This window comes from Pogoniulus pusillus, chromosome 24 (assembly GCF_015220805.1).
Source record: "Pogoniulus pusillus isolate bPogPus1 chromosome 24, bPogPus1.pri, whole genome shotgun sequence".
Taxonomy (NCBI): Eukaryota; Metazoa; Chordata; class Aves; order Piciformes; family Lybiidae; genus Pogoniulus; species Pogoniulus pusillus.
The window spans coordinates 12,852,046-12,875,444 of record NC_087287.1 but is presented as its reverse complement, the minus strand read 5'-3'; the positions used below and the strand labels follow the sequence as shown (position 1 = coordinate 12,875,444).

Genomic DNA, 23,399 nt, shown 5'->3' with positions numbered 1-23,399 from the left:
AACTTAAAATGCAGTTCAAGGCAAGGTTGAACGTGGCACTTGGTGCCATGGTCTAGCCTTGAGCTCTGTGGTAAAGGGTTGGACTTGATGATCTGTGAGGTCTCTTCCAACCTTGGTGATACTGGGATACTGTGATAAAATGATTGGGCATGTTAATAGTTTGCTATGTTTCCATCTCTTCTAGAATGCTGGCAGTGGAAGTGGAGTTGATCTTACAGTACTAAACGAGGCTCGGAGCATGCTAGCAGACCTCCTGGCTGACCCATCCCTTCCACCACAAGTGATTTCTTCCCTTCGAAGCATTAATAGTTTGATCGGTGCTTTCTCAGGCACATGCAGGCCAAAAGCTAGTCCCTTCACACCATTTCCTGGCTTCTTCCCCTGTCCTGAAATAGAGGATCCTGCTGAAAAAGGAGATCGGAAGCTGCTCAAGGTCAAATGACTTTAATTTTCGTTCATGTGTTTACAATTTTTAGAGAAATGATGAAGGGAGAACATTCCTGTGTGGATAGCAGCTGCCTCACTGAGTACCTGTCAGCTATGTTTAAGGTCAAAAGAGAGCAGCTGTGGAAAAAAACATTGAATGAAATGTAGCTAGGTACCAAAAATGTATATTGAAGCAATTGATGGATAAAGAGTTGAAAGCATCCATCTACAGTCTGAACATGATTCCTGAGAATAAACATAGGATTAAAAAACACCAGAAGCAAATATAAATGGAAGATGTTATTTTTTTTCATGACATGACACAAACAGAGCTGTTCTTGATTCTCTCACGTTCTTGACCTAACAATTAACTGTCAGTGTGGCTTTTCCTTCGACTTTTTTCCCCCAAAGAAATTTGCTCTTGGAAACTTCAAACTAGTTATCAGACAAATGCAAATCAGCTATGTAAAGGGGGAAATACATCTTCTTTCTGTGCAGCACATCACATTATGGGAACGGTGTGAAAACCTACTGTCACTTTTTCCATGATCTAGGGTAAATGAGTGAAAGAGTGTAGTTAATACATGACATGCTAAGGGAAAAGGCCAAACCTATGTTTGTTATCATAAGAAAGAAAAAAAAAAATAATTCTTTCAAAAAAAGCCCCAGGTAAGTCATCACCGAGTACAAACTCCAGATTATGACACACCAGAGAAAGCTGTATGAAAATATTTCTTAAAAATGGGACTTTCAGGTCTATATTGAAAGGCTCCCATTCTCTCTTTACCTGATTTGGAATATAAAAGCTTTACTCCATATTTCAAGCAAGTTGTTTCTTTGCTGAGGATGACAAAAATCTCTATTTCTCTTCCCTGACTGAGTTCCAAAGTGCATTCAGTGGTAATTTGTTTTCACTTCTGATGGGGATCTGCCCATTCTTTTTGGTAGGAAAAAAACAACAACCAACAAGCCACAACAACAAAAACCTTTACAAATTAAAAAAACGAAAATAAATTTAATGTCTGGGTTTGATTATATAGTTAACAATGTTCAAATCACTCAACAGGGATTAACCAGGAACAGCCTGCCAACACCACAGCTGAGACGAAGTTCAGGAGTTTCTGGCATTCCACCCATAGAATCAACATCTTCTAGATGGGAACGGAGTAACAGCAAGAGATCACATCAAGAATATAGCACATCAAGGTAAGCTCTTAACCATGTTTTAGGGACAATAATAAATGTAGCCTTCCTACAGTGTTCATGTCTGTAATGCTGGAACTTGGTAGCAGAAGTATTTGACCTAAAATCTTGTGAATTAAGTCCCTAGATTCTGTGAGTGTCAACTGGAAAATGTTTCGAGTTGTGCCATACTTAGTACCTCTGATCTCAAATAGAAGTCAGGTCACTGAGGCTGAGTGGCATGCACTGTCATGAGAAGTAGGGCTGCATATCACTTAGAGTGGGAAATGAAAAAAAAGTCTAGCATATGTGATTGCAAAACAAGCTACTTTAACCTCCAAACCTTTACTGACTTCCTCCTTCTCCTTTTAACTTAAAATATGTATCACTTTCCAAATTTCACGTAGCCCAAAATTTATTTTCTTATTAAAAAGAGGACAGAACTGCATTTGGTACCCATTTTTGTGTGTTTTGCAACTTCCATTATTCCTGAGCTCACCAAGCAAGCAGTAAAGTCATCTCTTCTTTACTTCTTAATCAGTATGGTGCAAATAAACCTTTTCTTTCCAGAATTAAGATTGTTTTGAATTAGGATTAAAAGAAATTTATTTTTTCTTTGTTTAATGTTATATATGAGTGAAACTTCACACAAGTAGTTTTATTTAAATGTGTAAGTGTGCGTGGCATTGCTCAATGTACCTTGTGAAAAAGATAAAACAGATGTTTGAAATTGTGCTGTGGTTTAAATCTCTGAAAATGTGTCTGTGGTTTTGCCTTTTTTTTTTGTTCTATATTTGGTCTTTCTGAAGACTTTAATGGTTTTAAGAAGAGTATGCTTTAAAAGGAAGATATAAGTTACACTAATAGCTGATAGTTTACTAGTAGTGGATGAAAATTTATATACATATGTCCAAGAAAAGACTGGATGGGGCCATGGTCTAGTTGTTTGGATAGGGCTGGGTGCTAGGTTGGACTGGATGATCTTGGAGGTCTCTTCCAACCTGGGTGATTCTATAAGAATATTTTTGTCAATATTACGTTTAATTGCATATCACATTTTTATTTGCTGAAGGCACGTTAGAATTGGAATTTCAGGGTGCAATTCCAATGTAGAACAGCAGATGGCATCACCCAGCAATTTGAGTTATTCGGCTGAACTTCGCTAGTTTTGACTTCATGTCAAACCGAAGTCTTTAGTTTAAAGATTAGAATCAATTAATAAAGTACTTAAATATGCAGAATTAAGTGGAAGAGCAAACTAGGTCTGTTAGAAACTAGCCTGTTTTGTTAAGACATTCAAGAAAAGTGAATACTGTGTTAGAAAGCACTTGGGCTGAAGAGATTTATTGTGTCATTTTAGGACTATGTAAAGTTTTCTGTTGCATTCACCCAGTACTCAGCAGTCTTTATTCCGTGTACTTGACATGTTCTCTAGACGATCTTGAATTTGAGTTATTTCTACTTCTCTCTGCTTTTAATGTTACTCAGCCTGTAACAGATAACCTGTACCAGTCTGGCCATTTTAGTTTATTTTTTCATTTGTTTTATTTAATAAAAATGGAAGACAAGGTAGGGAAAAAACGAAAACTTACTGTTTTATTTTCAGTCAAGGATCTCATTCAAATGGGTCTTTTGGTGCAAACTTGCTGACAATCCCAAAGCAAAGATCATCTTCTGTGACATTGACTCATATAGGTCCCAGGCGAGCAGGTAAGACTGTTTAATTTGCATAGCTTAATGGAAGGATACCAAAGTGGTAGTTAGTATGTCATGTAAATGTAGTAGTAAAATAGCATCAGCATGTTATATATATTTCTTTTTTTTTTCTTAAAATCTGCTTCTAAGAATACTTAAAATTACTGTTCACATCAACTCATCTCTTCACCTAATGCTGTGTGCCTGCAAAATGTTACAGTGTAGAGGAAAGAAATGATCTTTTGGCTCAATGCACAATGTAGTTGTAAATTCATGTTAGGCACAGAATAGTCAAAGCTCAGATTTCTTCTCTAGATTTCACTTTCTTAACTTTCTTCCTTAGATTTCACTGAAGTAGGCCCTAGCATACTGTTTGAACAGGAATGGGGGATTTTGTGGACCTAAGGGAAATGAAATTTATTGTTTGTTTGGCTATTTTTTATGTCTAATTACCCACAAACCAAATTTGGAGGTTTTTTTTTTTCCATTGGCTTATTAGGCAGAGTTAGATAGATTGTCATGCCAGCAAAAAAACATACATCACTGTCAGGAAAGGCCAGTGTCTGCTCACTGTAATTCTTTGCTTTGAGACTACAGTTAGAATATTTTGGAGTTTTGCTTTGTTTTTCAAGTGTGTCTCAAGCATCTTTTTTTTTTACTGAAAAAAAATGAGGTAAAGGAATATTGGTCCAGATCAGTTACTAATACTGAGTTGGGCATGATGATTTTTTCTTTTCTTCTCACCCTGGAAAACATGAAAAGGCAGTCCTGGATCAGAAAGGAATATGGAAAGGTTTAGCTGGTGATTAAATCAAAACCAGTCCTTTGACGCTTTACTTATTTGCCCATTCACACATGTAGCCTAGACAGCTCCATCATTGTCAACCTCAAAGCCTGCAACAGATCTAGCTATGTGGGTGTGTGTTTAAATGAGCTTTGAAAACTTGTACATTCTTTGCATACAGAAAAGTTCTTGTCTTTCCTAAACAGTAATGGTTTTATTGTGATCTGAACCCCATGTAATGTTTGTTTTGGAAGGTGCTTCTCCTGGCCTGAGTCCTGTGGGATCACCTAGTCATGGATCTGTCTCAAGTGGGGCTTTCAGCAACTGGTCACCTGTAGAGTTCCCTGATACTGCTGATTTTCTGACAAAACCAAGCATTAATATCTATAAGCCTTCAGGACACACATTTAGTTCTCCAGATCTTCAGCAGCAAGTTAAAACACCTGTAGGTTATATGTGTAGCAGGTACTGTAAACTCTGTTACATTTCTAGTACCTTTGTATGTGTTGAAAAGAATACACTTACAGTTAAAAAATATAACAAGACCTATACTGGTATTGAAAAAATAATGATGAACTCATAATAGTCTGTAAATAAATCCAGGAGAGACTAATGTAAGATGTTGTTTCTCAGATGGCTCGTACTTGAAAACAGCAGTTGCAGAGTAATAGTGTTTTACAGATGTGCAGAAATGAGGAATTGAATTCCTTATTTCTGTATACTTTCCAAATGACTTACTGTACTTTATTAATTTCTGGAGTTGAGTCCAGGGGAAGTGATGTTTGGTTAATTTCTAAGTCCAGACTAAATTTGTGTCTACCAAATTAGGAGAAAATAAGAAGTTAATTTGGTGGAGGAACCTTCAAAAACTTGCCATTTTAGGGAAATGAATGTGCAAAACAGAACAGCAGTAGCAATAAAAAAAGAAAATGACTGTATGGTACTGAATGGTGTAAATATTTTTCATTTCCTCATAAGCTGTGGATGTCAGATTCTCAAGCCTATGCCAACACCTGAAGCAGAATTTGCAGAATATAAGGACAGAAAATCAGGTGGGATTTCAAAATACATAAATATTTGATATCAACTTACCTTTGTGTTTTCTTTAAAGTCAATTAAATTGACATTTGCATATTTTTTACATGATTTTTTTTTCCTATGCTTTAACTTAGGTGTGTGTATTTTACTGTAGTTTTGACTTATAATAACCAAGGTGATCTAAAATATAGCCTACTTGAACTCAGGCCATATCTTTCCTATTATTTAACTCAGGTGCATGTGTTGTACGGTAGTTATGACTTATGATAATCAAGATAATCTAAAATAATGGCCTGCTTCAGAGTAAGGGTTTTATCATAGGCTTCACCTCACAGCTTTGTATGTATATACACATACATATATGTATATTTATATGCATATATACTTACATATATACCTATAGCAAACAAGTTCCTTCTCATCTCAGCTAAACTAATCACTGGTCTGATTTTTTGTAAGTAAAAGGTTGTGCTCCTAGTCATCCTCAATCTTCAAACAGGTTTTGTCTAATAAATTCCATCCTTTACAGCTTCTTTATTTTTAAATGCTAAAACTTGCTTAGAAAGAGACTGTTACTTTATACGTAGGAGAAAAACCTCTATGGTGAATTGAAGAAATCGCTAGACAGAAGTGAGTTACAAAGAAATGATTGACTTAATGTTTATGTATGTGTTTTCTTTAAGGTGAAACTGGAAGTGCTGGTGTTTCGAATGATTCTTTCCACCATACAGAGAAGAAGAAAGATGAAAGGAAGGAGGTGATCGATAAAACACAGAGTAACATCCTCGTAAGCTTCTAACTGCCAAAAAAATCCAGAAATAGCTTTTATCAGTACAGTATTTATAATTTCTAGCATGCTGTAAAGAGGTCTTTGCTTTGCTAAGAACTGTAATTTTTGAAGGGCAGTGCTTTGCATTGCTAAGAACTGTAATTTTTGAAGGGCAGTGCTTTGCATTGCTAAGAACTGTAATTTTTGAAGGGCAGTGGTGTGGTCTGAAATTCAGATTGTCATTTAACGACAGTGAATTTCCAGCTTGCATAAATTTCACTAGCAAATGACAAGAAAGATCATGAGGGTATTACATTTTGTTGATCAAACTTAGTTGGTGGAGATTTAATGTTGATAGTATGTTTAAGCATTGACTGCCTAGTATTTTTTGTAGTGTGGGGTTTTTTTAGTTTCTCGTAAACGGTGTGTGGCAGTTTCAGTGAGACAGATGAATGTTTATACAAAGCAGTGTTGGAAGTGCCAGGAGAAAAATGGTTTAAGCTTCACTACTATTTTGGGTTTATACATCAATAGTTTTAAAGCTTGGTCAGTGAATGAACTGTTAAAACTCAGTTAATGTATTCTTAGCTTGTGCATGTTCTTGCTTTCTTTTGTCAGCTTGTCATGTTTAAAAGGAAATGAGAAGGAAAATTTAGCATGGTCTCAGAAAGCCCTGCATTCTGCAGCCCCAAAGTATGAGAAGTCAAGCTCTTAGCAGTGCTGTTTGTGCTACTGATGTATGATTTTCTCCTAACCATAGTTACAGCACCATTCAAGAAGTCCAGAAATAATTTATCACTTTTCATGGCTCTTTTTCCTTTTGATACTACAACTGGCAAATTAGATTTGGTTGTTATTTCAGAAATGATAGAATATCTTACTCTCGTATAGGTGGAGCAGAATCCTACATTAGAAACAACGTTATTAGACCATGATTCTCTAATGGAGAAGATGAACAACTGGAATTTCCAAATTTTTGACCTCGTACAAGAAATGGGAGACCAGTCTGGAAGGATCCTGAGCCAGGTTTGTTGGCTTCTGTTATATGAGGAAGAGTGCATAAAGCTGCTGTGCTTATGTATTTCATTTAAGCCATGAAGAACTTTTGCAGTCAACATATATGTGAATACTGAATTGAAAGCAGAATTATAATTTCTCATGTGTTCCATCTCATTGAAAACTGATAAAAATAATGTATCTGTATAAACAACTTGCTTCCCATTTTCTGAACTTCATTCTCAATGTAAAAATAGGTTCAATTCACACTTAGTAGGCTTTGTAGTAATATGCCTTTCCTATGAAAAATTGTCTCCTGCTTTCAGAATTACTGCCTTGTTTGTCAACCATTTCTTTTTTCTTTATTTCAGTAAAATATTTCTGCCAGAGCTACACCTGTGGGGGAAGAGAAGTGATCTTTTAGGCAGTCTTTTGCCTCTTGATCCTACAAACAATGGGATTTTTTTCCCATGCTGCTTTCTGCATGTAGTATCCCTTTTATCTCTCTGACTTATTACTAAGCTCTTCTGTGCAGTTCCATGTTGTGCTGAGGCCAATCTACTGGCAGATGCAAAAGTATGATTCTATTTGCTCTTCCCGAGCCTCTCCCATTCATCACTGTCATCTGGAAACTCCTATCTCTTTCTTTATGATGGATTTAGCAACCCTGGAGCTATAGTATGAGCTGGGTTTGCTTCTGATTGGACCAGAAAACATTTTTATTTACAGTGTCTTAGATTCTTGCCATGGAGTAGAAAGCATGTTACTCTCACTCAGGGGCAGTGTTAGAAACAATCAAGTGGACGGAAGGGAACATATGAGAAGCACTCAGGTGCAGTTGGAACCACTGGCCTGCTCCTTGCTGAAGAGAGTTAAAAACAATGGGGATAATGTAATTTTGCCATTAGACACTGGCTTTTCTTTCATAATACACAATAACAACGTTATGGGGTTTGTTTTAAGTCTTCAATTAGTCTTGTTTGATCAAATGTTTTCAGGGCTTCTGTCACCTCAGTTGGTGACAGCTGTTCACGTACAGACTAGAATGCCACAATCCACTCCTGAGTGTTTGGGGTTTTTTGTATCCTGTGGTGTGATATTACTCTGTGAGCCAAGTTAGGTGGCCTTTCATTTGTGTGCAGTCCAGGGGATAGATTAAACCTCTAAGTTCTTAACTGTGCAGGTTTCTACTTGACCAGAATTTCTGTATCAGCTCTTCTGGATGTTGTATGTATGTGTACTACTTGTCCTCCTTCCACCTCAGTCCTTTTTGTCTGTTGTGCTGTAAGCATCTGGTAACATATCTGACTTAAGAGCTAATTCAAAAGTGCATCTTTACCACCACCAGTTGTAAGGTTCTCAGATTGGGTGTATGTAAAGGGGAATGATTGGGACAGGCAGGAAGAGGAGGGAGTTCGGCTCATTTTGCTCTCACGTGCCTTTGAGCACTTCCTCTCCCACACTTCAGAACTTATTCTTTCTCTCAAGTGTCTAGGACAGGAATGATAAAAATGAGTAGCAGTGACTTGTTTTGAAATGCTTTTTTAAATATTTACAGTCTTAGAGGGGGTTAGGCCTTTGTAGTCACTGGGTTCTACTTGTAAACATAATTTATTGCCACAGTCTACAGATGTGTAGGTCTTCTGAGTACATCTTTAAATTAATTGTTTCATTTACTGGCTAACTTTGTTAAAATTTCCCAACATAATTTCTAAGGAATAAAAGAAACAGATTTTTTTTTTCCAGAAGTCTTGCAAATAAATATATTTGGGTTGTATTTTTTTATATTAATGATTCTACTACTGTGGGTAATGAACTCAAATATTTGGTGAATAAGTAAGAATATGGATTATTCTTTTCAGGTCACTAATGGAATAAAGCATGAGTTCTTTAACATAATAATATTCTCCAAAATGTGAATTAAAAATTAGTTGTGCATAGAATTTATCAGTAAAGAAACAAAAGCTTTTATTATAATTCTTATTATTTCTTTGAGAAGATGCTAAAAATCCACATTTTTATGCTAGAAAGTCGTGAAACATATCTCTGTGACAGTAGCTTTCAGATAATTTCCATCTCTAACAGCAGTTTTAGAAACAGGAATGTATTTAAAGCTGAAAAAAGCAGAATAAGCTTAGGTATATTTTTTTCCAATCTGAAATTCATTTTGGTATGTGTTTAGGTAACTTATACCTTGTTTCAAGACACTGGTCTGTTTGAGATTTTCAAAATCCCAACTCAAGAGTTCATGAATTACTTCCGCGCGCTAGAAAGTGGCTACCGAGATATTCCCTGTAAGTACTCTCCCATTGGATGTGGATGTGTTAGTTTGCTTAGTACAGACATAGACAATGCCCGAATGTAGTGTATGTTCAATTAATACATTTGTCAGACCTTAGAACTAATTTCATGAATTGCAGCAACAAAGAAACCCAAGCAAAAAAGAAAAACAAACCAACTAACCAACAAAAACCCCGAGTGGACTCCCAGTCTCAAGTAGTGAAATAGAAATTAAAGAGTTTGAATGAATAATTGAATCAGACTGAAGTCAGTGGGAGAATATTTGTTGATTTAACAGAAATTTGGTTTAAGCCTGAAATAGAATAGTAAGAAAATACAGAACATTGGCATTAATTGTTGATCTTGCTGTTTAGAGCAGCCAAATTAATCAGAAAACAAAACAAAGCCACACGCAGCACCCCCCAGCACATTTTCCCTCTCCCCTCCTTCCAGTGTCACAGATGTTTGCAGGTGCTTTTAAAGTGTCGGACTGGAGGCAGTGTTAGTGGTTCACCATTACTGAGTTAAATGGCTGCTTAACCCTTTCCTGACTGTCAGCTACGATGAAGTATACTTAGAGGATGTTTGATGTTTATCCAGCTTGTTTTCTAAAAGTGTTCAATGGTATACATAGCCTCTGTTAACCATTTAAATTCGAGTATTCAGAACCACAGGATCACAGGATTCCTTTATATTTAATCAAAATCTCCCCATAGCAAACTCGGTACATTAAATTTATTATTTTCCCCCTTCTGGTTCCTTTTGATTATATTTCAGTTGGTATTTTTTATTCCATGTGCTGCTTTCCAGATCACAATCGTATACATGCCACAGATGTTCTTCATGCAGTATGGTATCTGACCACACGGCCCATCCCTGGATTTCAGCACGTTGACAATGAGCATATTGTGGAAAGTGATATGGGTTTGTATTCACATGGGTTATTTTTGTTCTTCTGACGTAAGAATATCTTAATCAAACTACGAGAGGTAAAAAAACCCCAACACTTTGGAAGAAAATATCTAATTACTCTTGTCACTCATTTATTTTAAAATCACAAGCTTAGTGTTCACACCCCCAGAAATATCATGCAGTTGTGATGGTTTGGGTGTCCCTGACACCCCCCCCACACACACTTTGGAAATCACCCAGACTAGACTCAGCCGGCTCTGGAAATCAAATGAAGCTTTATGTTTACAGCTTAGCACAATATACAAGCAGATATTTACAGTATATGCAGTTATAGACAGAAATAGACAAGGTAAAAGGTAATACAGAAACACAACTCCCCTCCCAGAAACCTGAGTCCCCAGGAGGGGCTCTCAACCACCCCTGCACCTTCCCCCTACCCCTCTCAACCTTACCCCAGTCCCAAGGAAGAATGGAGGTTTGGCCAGGGGGTTAGGAAGCAAAGTGGATTAGTCAAAGAAACGGCAGAGAGGGATGAGGTTAGCGACGCAACTCAGCCCAGCAGCAGAAGCCAGTGCCTTATCTATGTTTGGATTTTTGTTTTTATACATCTCAGCAAGCCTATGAGGGAAGTAGACATCACCATTGTTTTCCTTTCACAGCCTGTAATCTAGTTCTTCTCACCAAAACATTCTAGCTTGCTTCACACTAGCACAGCAGTGTATTTCTCAAGAGTTTATGAGGTGATAATAGTAGCATTCTAAAATATATTTTGTTTTACTGATTTTCTTAGATGAAGGCAGTGGCATTGCCCCTGTTCAAGTCAGCTATATTTCTTCAAAAAGCTGTTCTATTGCTGATGATAGTTATGGTTGCCTGGCATCAAACATTCCTGCTTTGGAATTGATGGCTCTATATGTAGCAGCTGCCATGCATGATTATGATCATCCTGGTCGTACAAATGCTTTTCTAGTGGCTACAAATGCACCTCAGGTAAGAGATTCTTTAACCAGACAATTATTTGTCTATATCTGAAGGAAGAATAATGTTTTTTTTTTCTTCTGTATTTTTGCTACAGCTGTTCAGGATCTTTTGCCCAATTTAGGAAGTGTAGAAATTTAATTTTTACATAACTTGTATAATTTATTTTTGTGATAAATTTCTATGGATCTTGTACATATTGGTTGTGTAGGTGTGAAAAAAGTGTTAATAATAATACAAGTCAATGCAGGTTGGATTTTGTTTTGACTCACCTGACCTCTTTCTTTAACTTAAACCCTCAAAACCAGAAGGCAAAACATCATTTCCAGCAGTTGTGTAGTTGTTTTCCTGTTTCTTTTCTTATTTAATTAAGACTTGCTTCTGGCTAGCCCTTAAGCTTCAGAATCTTTAGTTATAATTTTAAATCTTGATGATTCTTTGTAAATTTCTCTTTTTGCAGGCTGTTCTCTACAACGACAGGTCAGTCTTAGAAAACCACCATGCTGCTTCTGCCTGGAATCTCTTCTTATCACAACCAGAATACAACTTTTTATCAAATCTTGATCACGTAGAATTCAAGCGTTTTCGTTTCTTAGTGATTGAAGCAATCCTTGCCACAGATCTTAAGAAGCATTTTGATTTCCTTGCAGAATTTAATGCCAAGGTTTGTTGCATTTTAGTGTCTTCACTGAGCTGGTTGTGATGTACTGATGGTAGTGTCACTACTGCGTACTCACTGGGGTTTAAAGTTTTATGTCGTTAAAATTAAGTTACTCAGAATTTCACATAGAGTATTTCCTTTGCACAAATCAGTTGTAGATTGTTCTATAGATTATCTGATAATCCTAGCAGGTGTGACATAGGGACCTGCACAAACCTTCACATTTCCATCTTCTGAGAGATAGGACATTACTTCTTCCTTTATTATGTAAGGCAAAAACAAATCATGTAGAAAAATGTACACAAGTGTCTGTTGTGAAAAGCCTTGGGAAAAAAACAAGCCATTGATGAATAGTTTTGTGTTAATTCTTTCAAATGTATGTTTTCAATCCAGGTCAATGACATCAACAGTCACGGCATAGAATGGAGCAATGAAAATGATCGCTTGCTGGCCTGTCAAATATGCATCAAGCTGGCAGATATTAATGGCCCAGCCAAAGTTAGAGAGCTGCATCTGAAATGGACAGAAGGCATTGTTAATGAATTTTATGAACAGGTGGGTATGGAGAGTGTCATTTCCTCTTTCTCAATAATAGGAAACCAAAGTGAGATCTCTGCCTGTCCTGAAGCCATCCTGTAAAGGCAGAGGAATAGCAGCTCTGGTAGAATTAGTTCTCCTTCTGTGCACAAGGGTATCTTCCAGTAGACCTGAAGTGAGAAGAATTATGGCCTATGCAAGACTGAGCCACAATGTGTCTTTATTTTGAACTGACCTAATTACATTGTAATCTATGCAATGTTTATTTGATTCCTTCAAAGTAATGTTTAAAACAGAAATGAAAAGTTACTTTTATGAGCATTTCCAACAGTGCTTAAAATTTCTTTTTCAGGGTGATGAAGAAGCAAGTCTTGGATTACCTATCAGCCCTTTCATGGATCGTTCTTCTCCACAGCTTGCAAAACTGCAAGAGTCTTTCATCACTCATATAGTTGGTCCCCTTTGTAATTCCTATAATGCAGCTGGGTTGCTTCCAGGGCAATGGGTTGATGAAGAGGAAGAGGATACAGAAAGTACTGAAGATGATGATGCAGCACAGTTAGAGAGTGATGATGAAGAAATGGAAGATGATCTTATTTTAAGTAAGTTTTTGTACTTCAGTGGGTGGATGTGGTTGTCATTTTGTAGACTCAGGCATAGCAGTGCTACACATTTTCAACCAAGTACTGTAGGTTTTTGCAGTTGTGGCACTTGATGAATTTTACCCTTTTAAGATAATTTTTGTTAATACCAGGAGACTTGCAGTTTGAAACAGAAACTCATTGTTATCCTTTGCCATGTCCCTATTTAAACATTCTGAATAAGCATCCATGTCTTTTGCTCAAATTTACATCCATCTTGCAACATGCCATTGGTTTTGTATAGGTAAAATACTATTACTTTGACTGTCAAACAACCAAATATGCTTCCAATTTTGCAGAAGCTCAAAGGAAAAAGGGTAGAAGAATATTTTGCCAGCTAATACATCATCTCAGTGAAAATCACAAAATATGGAAGAAAGTGATTGAAGAGGAAGAGAAAAATAAAGCTGAAGGAGCTAAACTGCTGACTGAGATCTCATCTTTACCTCAAGCAGATGAAATTCAGGTAATTGAGGAAGCTGATGAAGAAGATGAGCGACAACTAGGAGAAGACAAGACATGCTAAGAAAACTTCAGTGGTGTCCAATATGATGATAGCCTACTTTTGTTTTCACTGTGCTGACTTTAGCCTGACACAGTTCACATAAAATTGAAAGGCCTTAATACTGTGAGAGGATTCTTTCTACTCTAGTGGAATCCCACTCCTATGCACTTTCACCACACAGAATACGGAACTTTATTAAAAGACTGAGTATTGTATACCCTGATGCAAAGTTCTTTATGCCTTAGTTGGTATGAAATATCCTGATATAATGCTGCCTTGCTGAATATGGAACTCTTCTTTTCCTTGAGGTACCTGCAATTTATAAAAACATTCAGTGACTTCAGTTACCAAAGTGGCAAGAACTTTTTGCTAACAAGGAAATATGGGACGAATCCTAATATGGTTGTTCATTTCATGTTGTTTTTGAACATGAATGAGAAAAGTCCGTGCCTATCTGAAAACTGTGTTACTGTTGCAGTGCAAGCCTGTTGTGGGGTGTCTACTTAGTGCAGTAGTGTGCTTAACGTAGTCATCTCAGAGCAACTGTTCAAGGACTGTGACATAAATGCTGAATTCTGATATTTGTGGTTTAAAAAGAAAAAATCCAGGTGCATCTATTTCTGATGCTTTTTATTATTGTGCATAATCTGATGTTTTATTTTTGCAGAAAATATTCAGGTTTGCAGTGGGTGTTCATGATAATTCATTGACTACAAGGCCATTATTATCTGTTGCCTTGCTGTTTTGTGGTAGAACATTAAAAACCTGTTCAGCTACTTAAATTATTAAGGAATTGTATTCTTTTAGTCATAATGCTATATTTCCTACCCTTACTCAGGTTCCTATTTAAAACCAAGTCAAACACATCATAGATTTTTATCTTGCACCAATTTGGAGTATGAAATTTGAAAGAAATAAGAGGGTATTTCCTTTATTCTTTGTATGTAAAACAATAGGAGAATTCAAGAGATTTAGAAAAGAAAAGAAAAGAGAACATAAAGTACTGTTTCACAATGGCTAGTGTATTCCAATATGACCCACATCTTTTCTCCCATCACAGATATAGCTTATATTGCCTTCAAATTTGATATACATCCTGAAATATGAAAAGCAGAGCGTCAAAAGTTTGTGTAAAGCCTAATCGTAAGGTAAACATCACTGTATTATATTACATTTCAGATGCTGAGGTTTTCAATAAGAAACTTAAACATTTGACACAAATGTATATTAGGAACACTACCATTGTATGTCTAACTAAAACAAAATAATACATTAGGCTACAAATACATAAAGAAGCTACAAGTAGAGCAAAGTTTAAAAGTGCACCTTTTAGTGCTAAGCATTTATATGCTGTGCAGTTCAACTGAATGAAAACAAATGCACACGTGTGCAAACTGCTAAATGTATCTTGGCATAATCGTGTTTACATTTACATCAGCTGACTTGAAAAAGAAGGGAACATTCCTAAAAGAACCTGGTGTAAATTGTATTGCACTGTTTTACACAACCAGATTTTCACTCTGCTCTTTCATTGGCCAGTTTAAACAACTGAAAGGAATTCTTCATTTTCCACTGGTTAGTTTTTTGTCAGCCCATTTAGAAGACCACTGAGACATGCTTTTGATACTTTATATATCCAGTGCCAAATCCCCCTTTGCTGACATTCTTACTATCACTGCATTTTTTTTTGTGTACATGAGCAGTGTTAAAACCAGATTATTTCTGTCATTAATAAAATGTTGCACTATTGAAAGTGGCACTTACTGATCATTCACTTATATTTTACACTTGTGGTTCATAATATTTTCCTAACAGATGCTTGGAAGACTACAGGAATCGTGCTTGATTTCAGTATGCTGTGCTCTCAGCATTTTATCTTTAGCCCACATGTTCATATATACATATACAAAAATCACTTTAATATTGTTTAATCCCAATCTGCTTTGATTGCTGAAAAAAGATGCAAATGAGCTTTTCTGAAGTTACTGCTATATTATTTTACATGACAGCTTTTTACTTAGTTTCCTTTTAAAAAATTAAAAACTAATATTAAAAAAAATAAGGTAAAAATAAGGTTTAATCTTTTACTAAAGCATTGGCAGCATCTAGATCTGGTGACAACTTTGCCAGCAACTTCTTTATCTCAGGTTTCCCTTAAAGCAACTTTAAAGTTTGGAAACAAGAAGCAAACCTCAGTGTTTAATATACTGTAGGAATTTTCAAGTTATAAGAGATTGCTTCAGATGTATGTATAGTTTTGAATCCATTCTAAAGCCACCTTAGAATGTCTGTTATTTATGGATATGCAATATGTGACTAGTTGTAACTCTAAGGGCAGTGGGAAAAGAATGCACAGATGTCATCAAAGTTTGGTTCAGGGCATATTTGTAGCACTGGATGTAACTAATTGAAGGTGTTATAACCAGTGATGGGGAGGGGGTCAGTTGAGTGTGGGTTGAGCTGTGAACAAAATATAAGGCACAGCACTCATGCTGATAACAGCCCACAGAAAAACTGCAGGTTCATAGATTGTATTGGGTTGGAAGGGACCATCTTAGGTCATCTTGTCCAACCTCCCTGTACTGAGCAGGGACATCTCCAACTAGATCAGGCTGCCCATGGCCACACTGAGTCTGATCTTGAATGTCTCCAGGGATGGGGCCTCAGCCACAGCCCTGGGCAACCTGTTCCAGTATTTTACCACTCTCGTTGTCAGCAATTTCTTCACATCCAGCGATTACAACCAATTTAAATATGTGCATGCTTCAATTTGCAGCTACTGGTGGATGCTGAGGAGCATGGAAAAGTGCACAAGAGAACACAAAGTATGTTCTAAAGCAACACTCACCGCTCTATTTTGTCAAGAAGGAGGCCTAATTAGTCAACAGATAATAATGTGGTACTGTGATACTGCAATGCAGAATTTTGTGCTGCTAGAGCCTCCCATCTCCTCATTGCCTTTCTTTACAATGTGTGTTGGATTACTTGCTCCTCTGCATTCAGTGCATGCAAAGCTAGACTAGAAGGTTTTCTGTAAGGATCCAGTTTGCTTTGGGCCTCTGGAGACCTTTGAATGTTACGGTGGTGCTAAACCAGTCAAAGTGGACTCCTTGGATCCTCTTCCTGTGAGTTTTTCCTCTATAAGGTCAGGATTCAAAATGAAAGGACTGCTGTAATGTGACTTAAGGTGACTCCAGAAACTGGTTGACTTTAAATGCTCTTATTGTGATACAGTCAGGGTACTGAATAATGGATGCTTAATGTATTTAAGTGCTTGACACGTACTTGGTTCCATGTGACACTGCAGACACCCTTTTTAAAGGGCACAAGGCAATTGGAAGCGTTTGACCGGAAGGTTTCTTTTGGGATCTGCACACTGTGAGTCATCTTTTGATTTCCCCACTTCAGGAGATCACGAGTTACAGCAACTGGTGTCCATGACAGGTTCTAGTATGCAGGCTGTATTGGCAGAATGCTGCCTTCCATGAAATCAGAGAGAAAAAATCTTATACAGAGGAGAAACCTTCTTCTGGTTTACCTGTGAGGGTTCAGAAGTAGAAGAAAGGTGTAACATTAAACCCATAGGGCCTTTAAATACGGGAGAGAGAGGAAAGTGTCTCAAATGATTGCTACCATTCACCTTGTGATTTCTCCATGTTCTAAATATCTTGCCAAAACCCAGGTGATGAGTCAGAAGTGACTCATCTCTCAAATCAGCAGAACTATTTCTTTGCACCTTGAATGAGATCAAAGTATTTGCATTTCACTTGCATATAAAGCCTAATGTTTACCTTACAGTGTAAGGATTGTATCAAAAATGCAAAGGGTAACCTTGGTATTACTTGGGGCACATGGGCAGCAGTCAGTAGACTTTGTCACTTGTGCCAGATAGATGTGAAAACCTGTGGTCCTTCAAATGGACTTAGTAGACTCCTCTTTCATCCTATTACAATTTATTAATCTCTGTGATATTGCCAATTTATCTGACTCATATATTAACTAAGCTTTCTTTCAGTCAAAGAAGGGAGTCAAGAAGCCCTCCTGTTTATCTCTGAGAATGGGTTTGTAATAATTTTGTTCTATTCATCATAAATAAGGCATTACCACAACACTGTTTCTAATATCTGGCGTCACACACCAGGTAAAATATCTATTCATTAGACAGATTGCAAAGTGCCAGTACAGACCAGTGAGTCTGAGAAGAAGTACAAAAGACTTGACCTAAAGAGCAGGAGGAAAATTAATTCAAGAGATTTTTCTGAGCCCAGTGAAAATGTGACTTAAGTGAGAGATTTAAGCGAGCTTTTAAATATTTAATAAGGTTGCTTCAAAGAACAAAGTAGTCAGAATTGTGCTTTCAGTGTTCATAGTGCTTATGACAAGAAAACAGCTTTAGATGCTAAGGTACTGGCTAATTGTCTAAGGATTGAGTGACTTAGCAGAGTGGACTGCCTTGGAGTAGTAAAGAAGTCTTTGAAAATGAAATCTGAAAAACAGCTTTCAAGAAAACATATTCCTGAGTCAGATGAGCAAAGTGCACAACTTGCAGAGATTCTTTCCAGACCTATTTTTCAAATCCTAGGACTAGAGTCAAGATCCAGTATTGATCACTTGCAATACCAGTAAGAAAACGTGCAAAAGGATACAGAATAGTCAGTGACAACATTCAAACAACAGGAATTGGATGTGTCAGCTGAATCTACTTCAGTGAGTATGAAGAGCTTTTCATTCACTGTGCATTTAACTGGTAATGCATCTCCCACCAGCCATAATCTTTTTATCTGTTGAGGGAAAGAGAAGGCTACTTTGGAAAAAAAAAAAAACAAAACAATGAAGAACAAAACCCAAAAGTGACAAGGGTTGAAGCTCAGCCAGAATTAAGATTGTCTGGTTATCAGTTAATGAATAAATGGAACTGGAGTAGCCAAAAGGTTTAAAAAAATGGATTGTCTAATGTTAATTTGCCAAAGCTCATTATGTTTTAAATATTTATCAAGCTGTATGGCTCTCCCTAGGTGTTATGAAAGTGTGTAATGAAGACACTGGGAGGTGCTGGATCCTTTTGAAGATGATGTAATTCCTATACTTACAGGATTAGATTAAGCAAGTTGGGATTTTAAGATGAATTGTAGCCTTTAGCACTGAGTTCTACTGCAATCAGAAATTGTCCTTACAGTCTCTTTTCAGGTGTATAATTGTGACATTAACTATGCCATGAAGAACTTGAATATTCTAGAGACTGTATCTGAAACACAGTATGTTGCATCTTCCTTTTTCCCATGGCAGTTTATACATATTTTGAGAGGGAAACAGCTTGTCTTTATATGATGTAAATGGTCTTGTGGAACAAGATCTAAAGTTACCTTTAAAAAGTAACTCCTATGCTTTAAAAAAAAAGGCCAGTTAAATGAACTTCCTAACCACATAGGCAGAAGAAGGGTCAGAAGCATCTCTGTTTTTCCTGGCAAAATCAGGCTTTATAAGCTTCATTTGTAATCTCAAGACTGATAGTTTTAAGAATACTACTGTGGTATGTGTTCACCAGTGCTGTTATTTAAACTGTGCTAGTTGTGCAAGGTGGAGAGAATCAAAAGGGCATTTGGACTTCAAAAATACGGAGGCATGTCAAGAAAGGAGACTTAATTACGTGAAAGCAACAGGACTTCTTCAAAATATTTTATCTATATGGATTCTGTTCCCTAATTTTCATTCCTTACTGGTATTGAAACCCTTCTGGATTACCTACATTAGTGAAGGAGCTGAATGACAAATGAGCCATCCTTTATTTCCTTATTTTGTTGAGGGTGTAAGAGTGTGTCCATGGGGCATACAGTGTGGACCCTATTGCCTAGATGCTAATGGTGGGACTAATGTGGTTAAGCATCTTAATAAATTTACCTGTAATGCAAAAAGCTCTTTCTTCTTTTTAATAGGTGATGTTTTGGTTTTTTCTTGCTTCTGGTAAGTCATAGTTTATTCAAATTAATACTATTTTTTTTTCCTTAGGATGAGAGTAGAGAAGGAAGTTATCACTTGAAAACAGCGAGGGAATAAAGAGTAAGTTTATTCTGGTTTCTGGTATATTACTGTAGGCGAGTATATATTACATGTAAAATTTTAGGCAAGCAGCCATCTGCTGCAGTAATAGTGAGATCTTGGATTAGATTGCACATTCCTGATATGCTCCATTATTTTAATGGATTTAATCTATTTGGAATGTTACTTATTCAGAAGAATGTACCAAACGTAATGTCTCCCGAAGGCTGGCAGCCTTCCTAAAAAATGACCACTCTGAGGATGGGTTCTGCCTAATTCTAATCACATCAATGTTGAGATAGTTGACAGCCTTCAAAAATATCTAAAGGGATAATCTGGAAATGGAAAACTCTGCTGATCTTCAAATTGTATTGTATGAAAGGACTGTATAAGGCATAATATTTGCAGAACAAAAGTTTAATTTGATCTTTATTAGAGAAAGGGTTTGAATTATAAGACCCAGTGCCAAAGAAACACCTCAGACATCTAGCTGCTGTGAAAATACATGTCTGTGCCTTCACAGACTGATTTGCACTGAGAGTTTACCTTTCAAATTCATAGGGAGTCTCCACTGCACTTGGCTGTGTTACCTTGTGTTTTCATCATTCCAGCCCTCACACAAAGGCTAATCTGGCATCTTCACCATTTTGATCCTTTTTCCTACTCTTTATCCATAATCCTTCTCTTTTCCCATTCAGTGCATTGTTGCAAAATGTGCATAATGTGATTGTCACTCCTTTTTCAAAGTGATTTCACTCTATTTTATGGTTATTTTCTCTGAACTTTCTACTTTTGAGGTGAGTGTGCCATTCTACCATAATCTGTGTCAGATATTTGCTAGTGCTGGTACAAACCATTAAGCTCAACTCAGGCTTAAAAAATATGCAGATTAATAGCTTGTTTTCACTACTCAGACAGCCTGAATTGCAGTTAGATTCAGAATATAATTGTGTAGCAAAACGACATCGTAAGAAAAGACCTGCTTGGTATGTGAGCTCAGACTGCTTCTACACTTTGAAGAGGTAGCAGAGGTTTGAAATTCAGAGGCCAGTAAATATAAGCTGATGACTGAGACAGGAGGGACTTGTGCACATTCCCCTGGTTTACTTCTCAGGCTGAAGACAGTAAAATGATGTCAGTAATAACCTAGGAATAACTCATTGCCGCTTTTCACGTGCCCCAGTCTTCATCTAAGCTGTACAAAGTGTTCACATGCTTCCCAGTTTAAAGATATTTCACCTCTAATATTCTTACCTAGTTCCTGAAATGTTCTTTTATCCCCCTTTTGTTCTCTCTTTTGACTGCTGTAGCAAATGAACTCACTTAATTGTATGTTTGGTAAACCAAGCAAATGAACTGAAATCTTGACTGTATCTCTAGCCACATGTGATGCATGAGTCTCCAGTTTAGCCAAAAACTTTCTAACAGTGCCAGCATGTCACCAAATCTGCAATAATAAATCATTCTGAGATGGAAGATACTAGCTTGGACTTGCTGCTGCCCTGGTATGATGATCACATGCTATTTGCTCAGCTCATAAATCAGCAGAAGTACCTTGCAGCAATCTACAATGTTGCAGCTTTTCAATATAGATTTCCCTCACCCTATGCTTGTTTTCTGTGGCACTGGCTCATAGGCATCTGAATTGCTATTTGAAAAGGCCAGAGTCCAGAAGGAAAGGCCTTCCTTTTATTGGTATTGGATCTGGCCAACAGGAGGTCAAAAGCATACCCTGTGAAATGAATAGATTGAAGTGTGAGTGTATGGAATGAATGCAGATCAGCTGAGTTCTTTTCAGAACTACAGCTTTATAACTTTTGCAGCGTTACTAGAAAACAGTAATGTTACGGTGGAAACACAGTGATCATGTCTAAGGAGGGATCACCAGAAGAAATGCAGAATGTTCTGTGACTTCAAGCTCTGGTTGAACTGCACAGGGACTGAGAGCAGGAAAACCAAGCTGAATATGCATTCTTAGCTACATTTACAGCTGAAAGTCCTTCCCTGCCTCTGGGAATGGCAGTGGAGTTACAAAGAAGGTAGAGAGAAGTTTCTCCTCATGATACACCTCTATGTGGAAGCAGTGCTGCCAGATCTAACCTGGATAGGAAAACCTTCTGCAAATGGGAACAATCTTACCTCAACACATTAGTTACTGTCTTTTTTCATCCTTAAATTCTACAACCAGGAAAAGACATAGTGGTTAATACACCAACATTTCATCTCAAAACAATGTTAAATAGTAGCCAGTTATTTTGGATATTTCAGCTGTAGAAAACTCTCACCAGGAAATTATGAACAGCTGTCCAGCTACTGATGTTCATTACTTGAAACAGTGGAGAAATTCCAGAGGACTGGAAAAAAAACCCAACCTATTATTATATCAGTATTTCAAATTATTGAATTGGGTTGTTATGATAATTAAGTCAGAGGGAAAATAATGAAGAAGTGGATCCAGAATTAAACATGTAAATACAACTGACAGAGATTTATGAAAAAGACAGTTTGTCAAATGGATTTGGTTGCTCAGATGAGACTGTAAGTTGGCAGATAATGGTAAAAGTTTGGATTGATATTCTGAGGCTTTCCGAAGACACTTTGATTTAGCAACCAGAATGACACATAATCAATGTGGTTCTCATTAAGTGGATTAAAGACTAGCCAGGAGTTAGATCTCAAAATACCTCAGCAAAAGGGAATTACCACTGAACAGCTGCTTGAGTGTAACCCCTGCAAGAACTAGTTCTTGATTTTTAATCAACTCCCCACTTCCATTAGGATTATTTAAATTATGTTTTAACCAAAGGATGTAGAGGTCTTGCAGCCCAGAAGGCAAGCCTAGATAGCAGCAAAACTGCCCATCTGATCTGAGAGCACAGGGTGGAATATAGGAAGAATTACCATGAATTCAGAACTGTAGCACTGACCTCTTCATATTAAATTGGTAGATTTCACAATTCTTAAGCATTTCACAAGCACCCAACATCTACGTAGGCAGGTATGCAGGAATGCTCCAGTCTTGACTTACAAGCCCCAGTGTTTGCCAGTATCTTCATTCACAGCTTTCATGGGGTGCCCAGTGCAGAGCCATCAGGCTTACCTCCTTCCTCTCCTTGTTTGAATCTTAAACCTTCTCTACAGAAAGGCAGTTATTTGGCCAAGCACTAACCTAAGTAATCTCATATGGACCTACTGCATCTAAAGTCAATAGGCTGTTGTAGAAGTGGACTGGTATCAGCTCTGTTCGATCTTTCTCTTTTGCTGTTTTAGAATAAAGGTTTTTTTCTGCTCAGTAGAAGCTGAAAACATCAGGTCAGCAGAAAAATACCAATATCAGTATGAAGACCAAGCTCTAATATTCAGCTGTCCTTAAATAGCTGCTTGCTCAGCGTTTTGTTCTGAACTCTAATCTGAGACCTTACTTCACCCTGCATTGTTGGGAATGAACATACCATATTTAAGAGTATCAGGTTCCCTTGTAGGGCCTGCATGTATAAATCTTTATCTACCAGTAGCCATAATGCAACAGCTGTCAAGAATAAAAGATTAAACTGGCAGAACTCAAGAGTAGTAGCTGTTCTGCCTAAAATTTGTGCTTAAAATCCATTTAGAATCTTCTTTCTCCATTTAGAATCTTATTCCACTCCCCCTCCCAAAGATGTCTCTTCTCTGGTCACTCATGAGCACCTTATTTTCTTGACTTGCAGTGCAGTTGCATGTGACTGGTAACAACAAGCATACTTAGGCAGAGATTAATCATGATGCTATGCTTCATGTATGGACGTGTCTGGAAATACAATGACCTGGCAGAAAGACTGCTGTAATTGTCAGGAGAATGGCAATAAGTGAACACTTTATACATGTTGCTAAATGAGAAGCAAGCCATAAAAGATCTCAGAAGTGAATTCACGTCGTTATCTCATTCGCTGGAAAATGATGGCCAACTGGGAAGGCAGGGC

At 37.2% G+C, this 23,399-nt stretch overlaps 1 protein-coding gene across 3 annotated transcripts in view; it reads left to right on the top strand.

Moving 5' to 3' along the window:
• Positions 1-15,157, top strand: part of PDE3B (phosphodiesterase 3B) — a 76,416-nt gene extending 61,259 nt beyond the window's left edge. For 2 of the 3 annotated variants that reach the window (XM_064163654.1, XM_064163653.1), the window contains 14 exons: positions 185-433; positions 1,493-1,632; positions 3,215-3,318; positions 4,342-4,552; positions 5,066-5,139; positions 5,809-5,912; positions 6,786-6,920; positions 9,073-9,184; positions 9,981-10,094; positions 10,873-11,072; positions 11,521-11,724; positions 12,115-12,276; positions 12,611-12,860; positions 13,199-15,157. In XM_064163654.1, coding sequence (XP_064019724.1) covers positions 185-433; positions 1,493-1,632; positions 3,215-3,318; positions 4,342-4,552; positions 5,066-5,139; positions 5,809-5,912; positions 6,786-6,920; positions 9,073-9,184; positions 9,981-10,094; positions 10,873-11,072; positions 11,521-11,724; positions 12,115-12,276; positions 12,611-12,860; positions 13,199-13,425 — 2,286 coding nt within the window. In that variant the 3' untranslated portion in view covers positions 13,426-15,157. The remainder of the gene's footprint in view (positions 1-184; positions 434-1,492; positions 1,633-3,214; positions 3,319-4,341; positions 4,553-5,065; positions 5,140-5,808; positions 5,913-6,785; positions 6,921-9,072; positions 9,185-9,980; positions 10,095-10,872; positions 11,073-11,520; positions 11,725-12,114; positions 12,277-12,610; positions 12,861-13,198) is intronic. The other variant, XM_064163655.1, reaches the window with a different exon arrangement.
• The last annotated feature ends 8,242 nt before the right edge of the window (positions 15,158-23,399 follow it).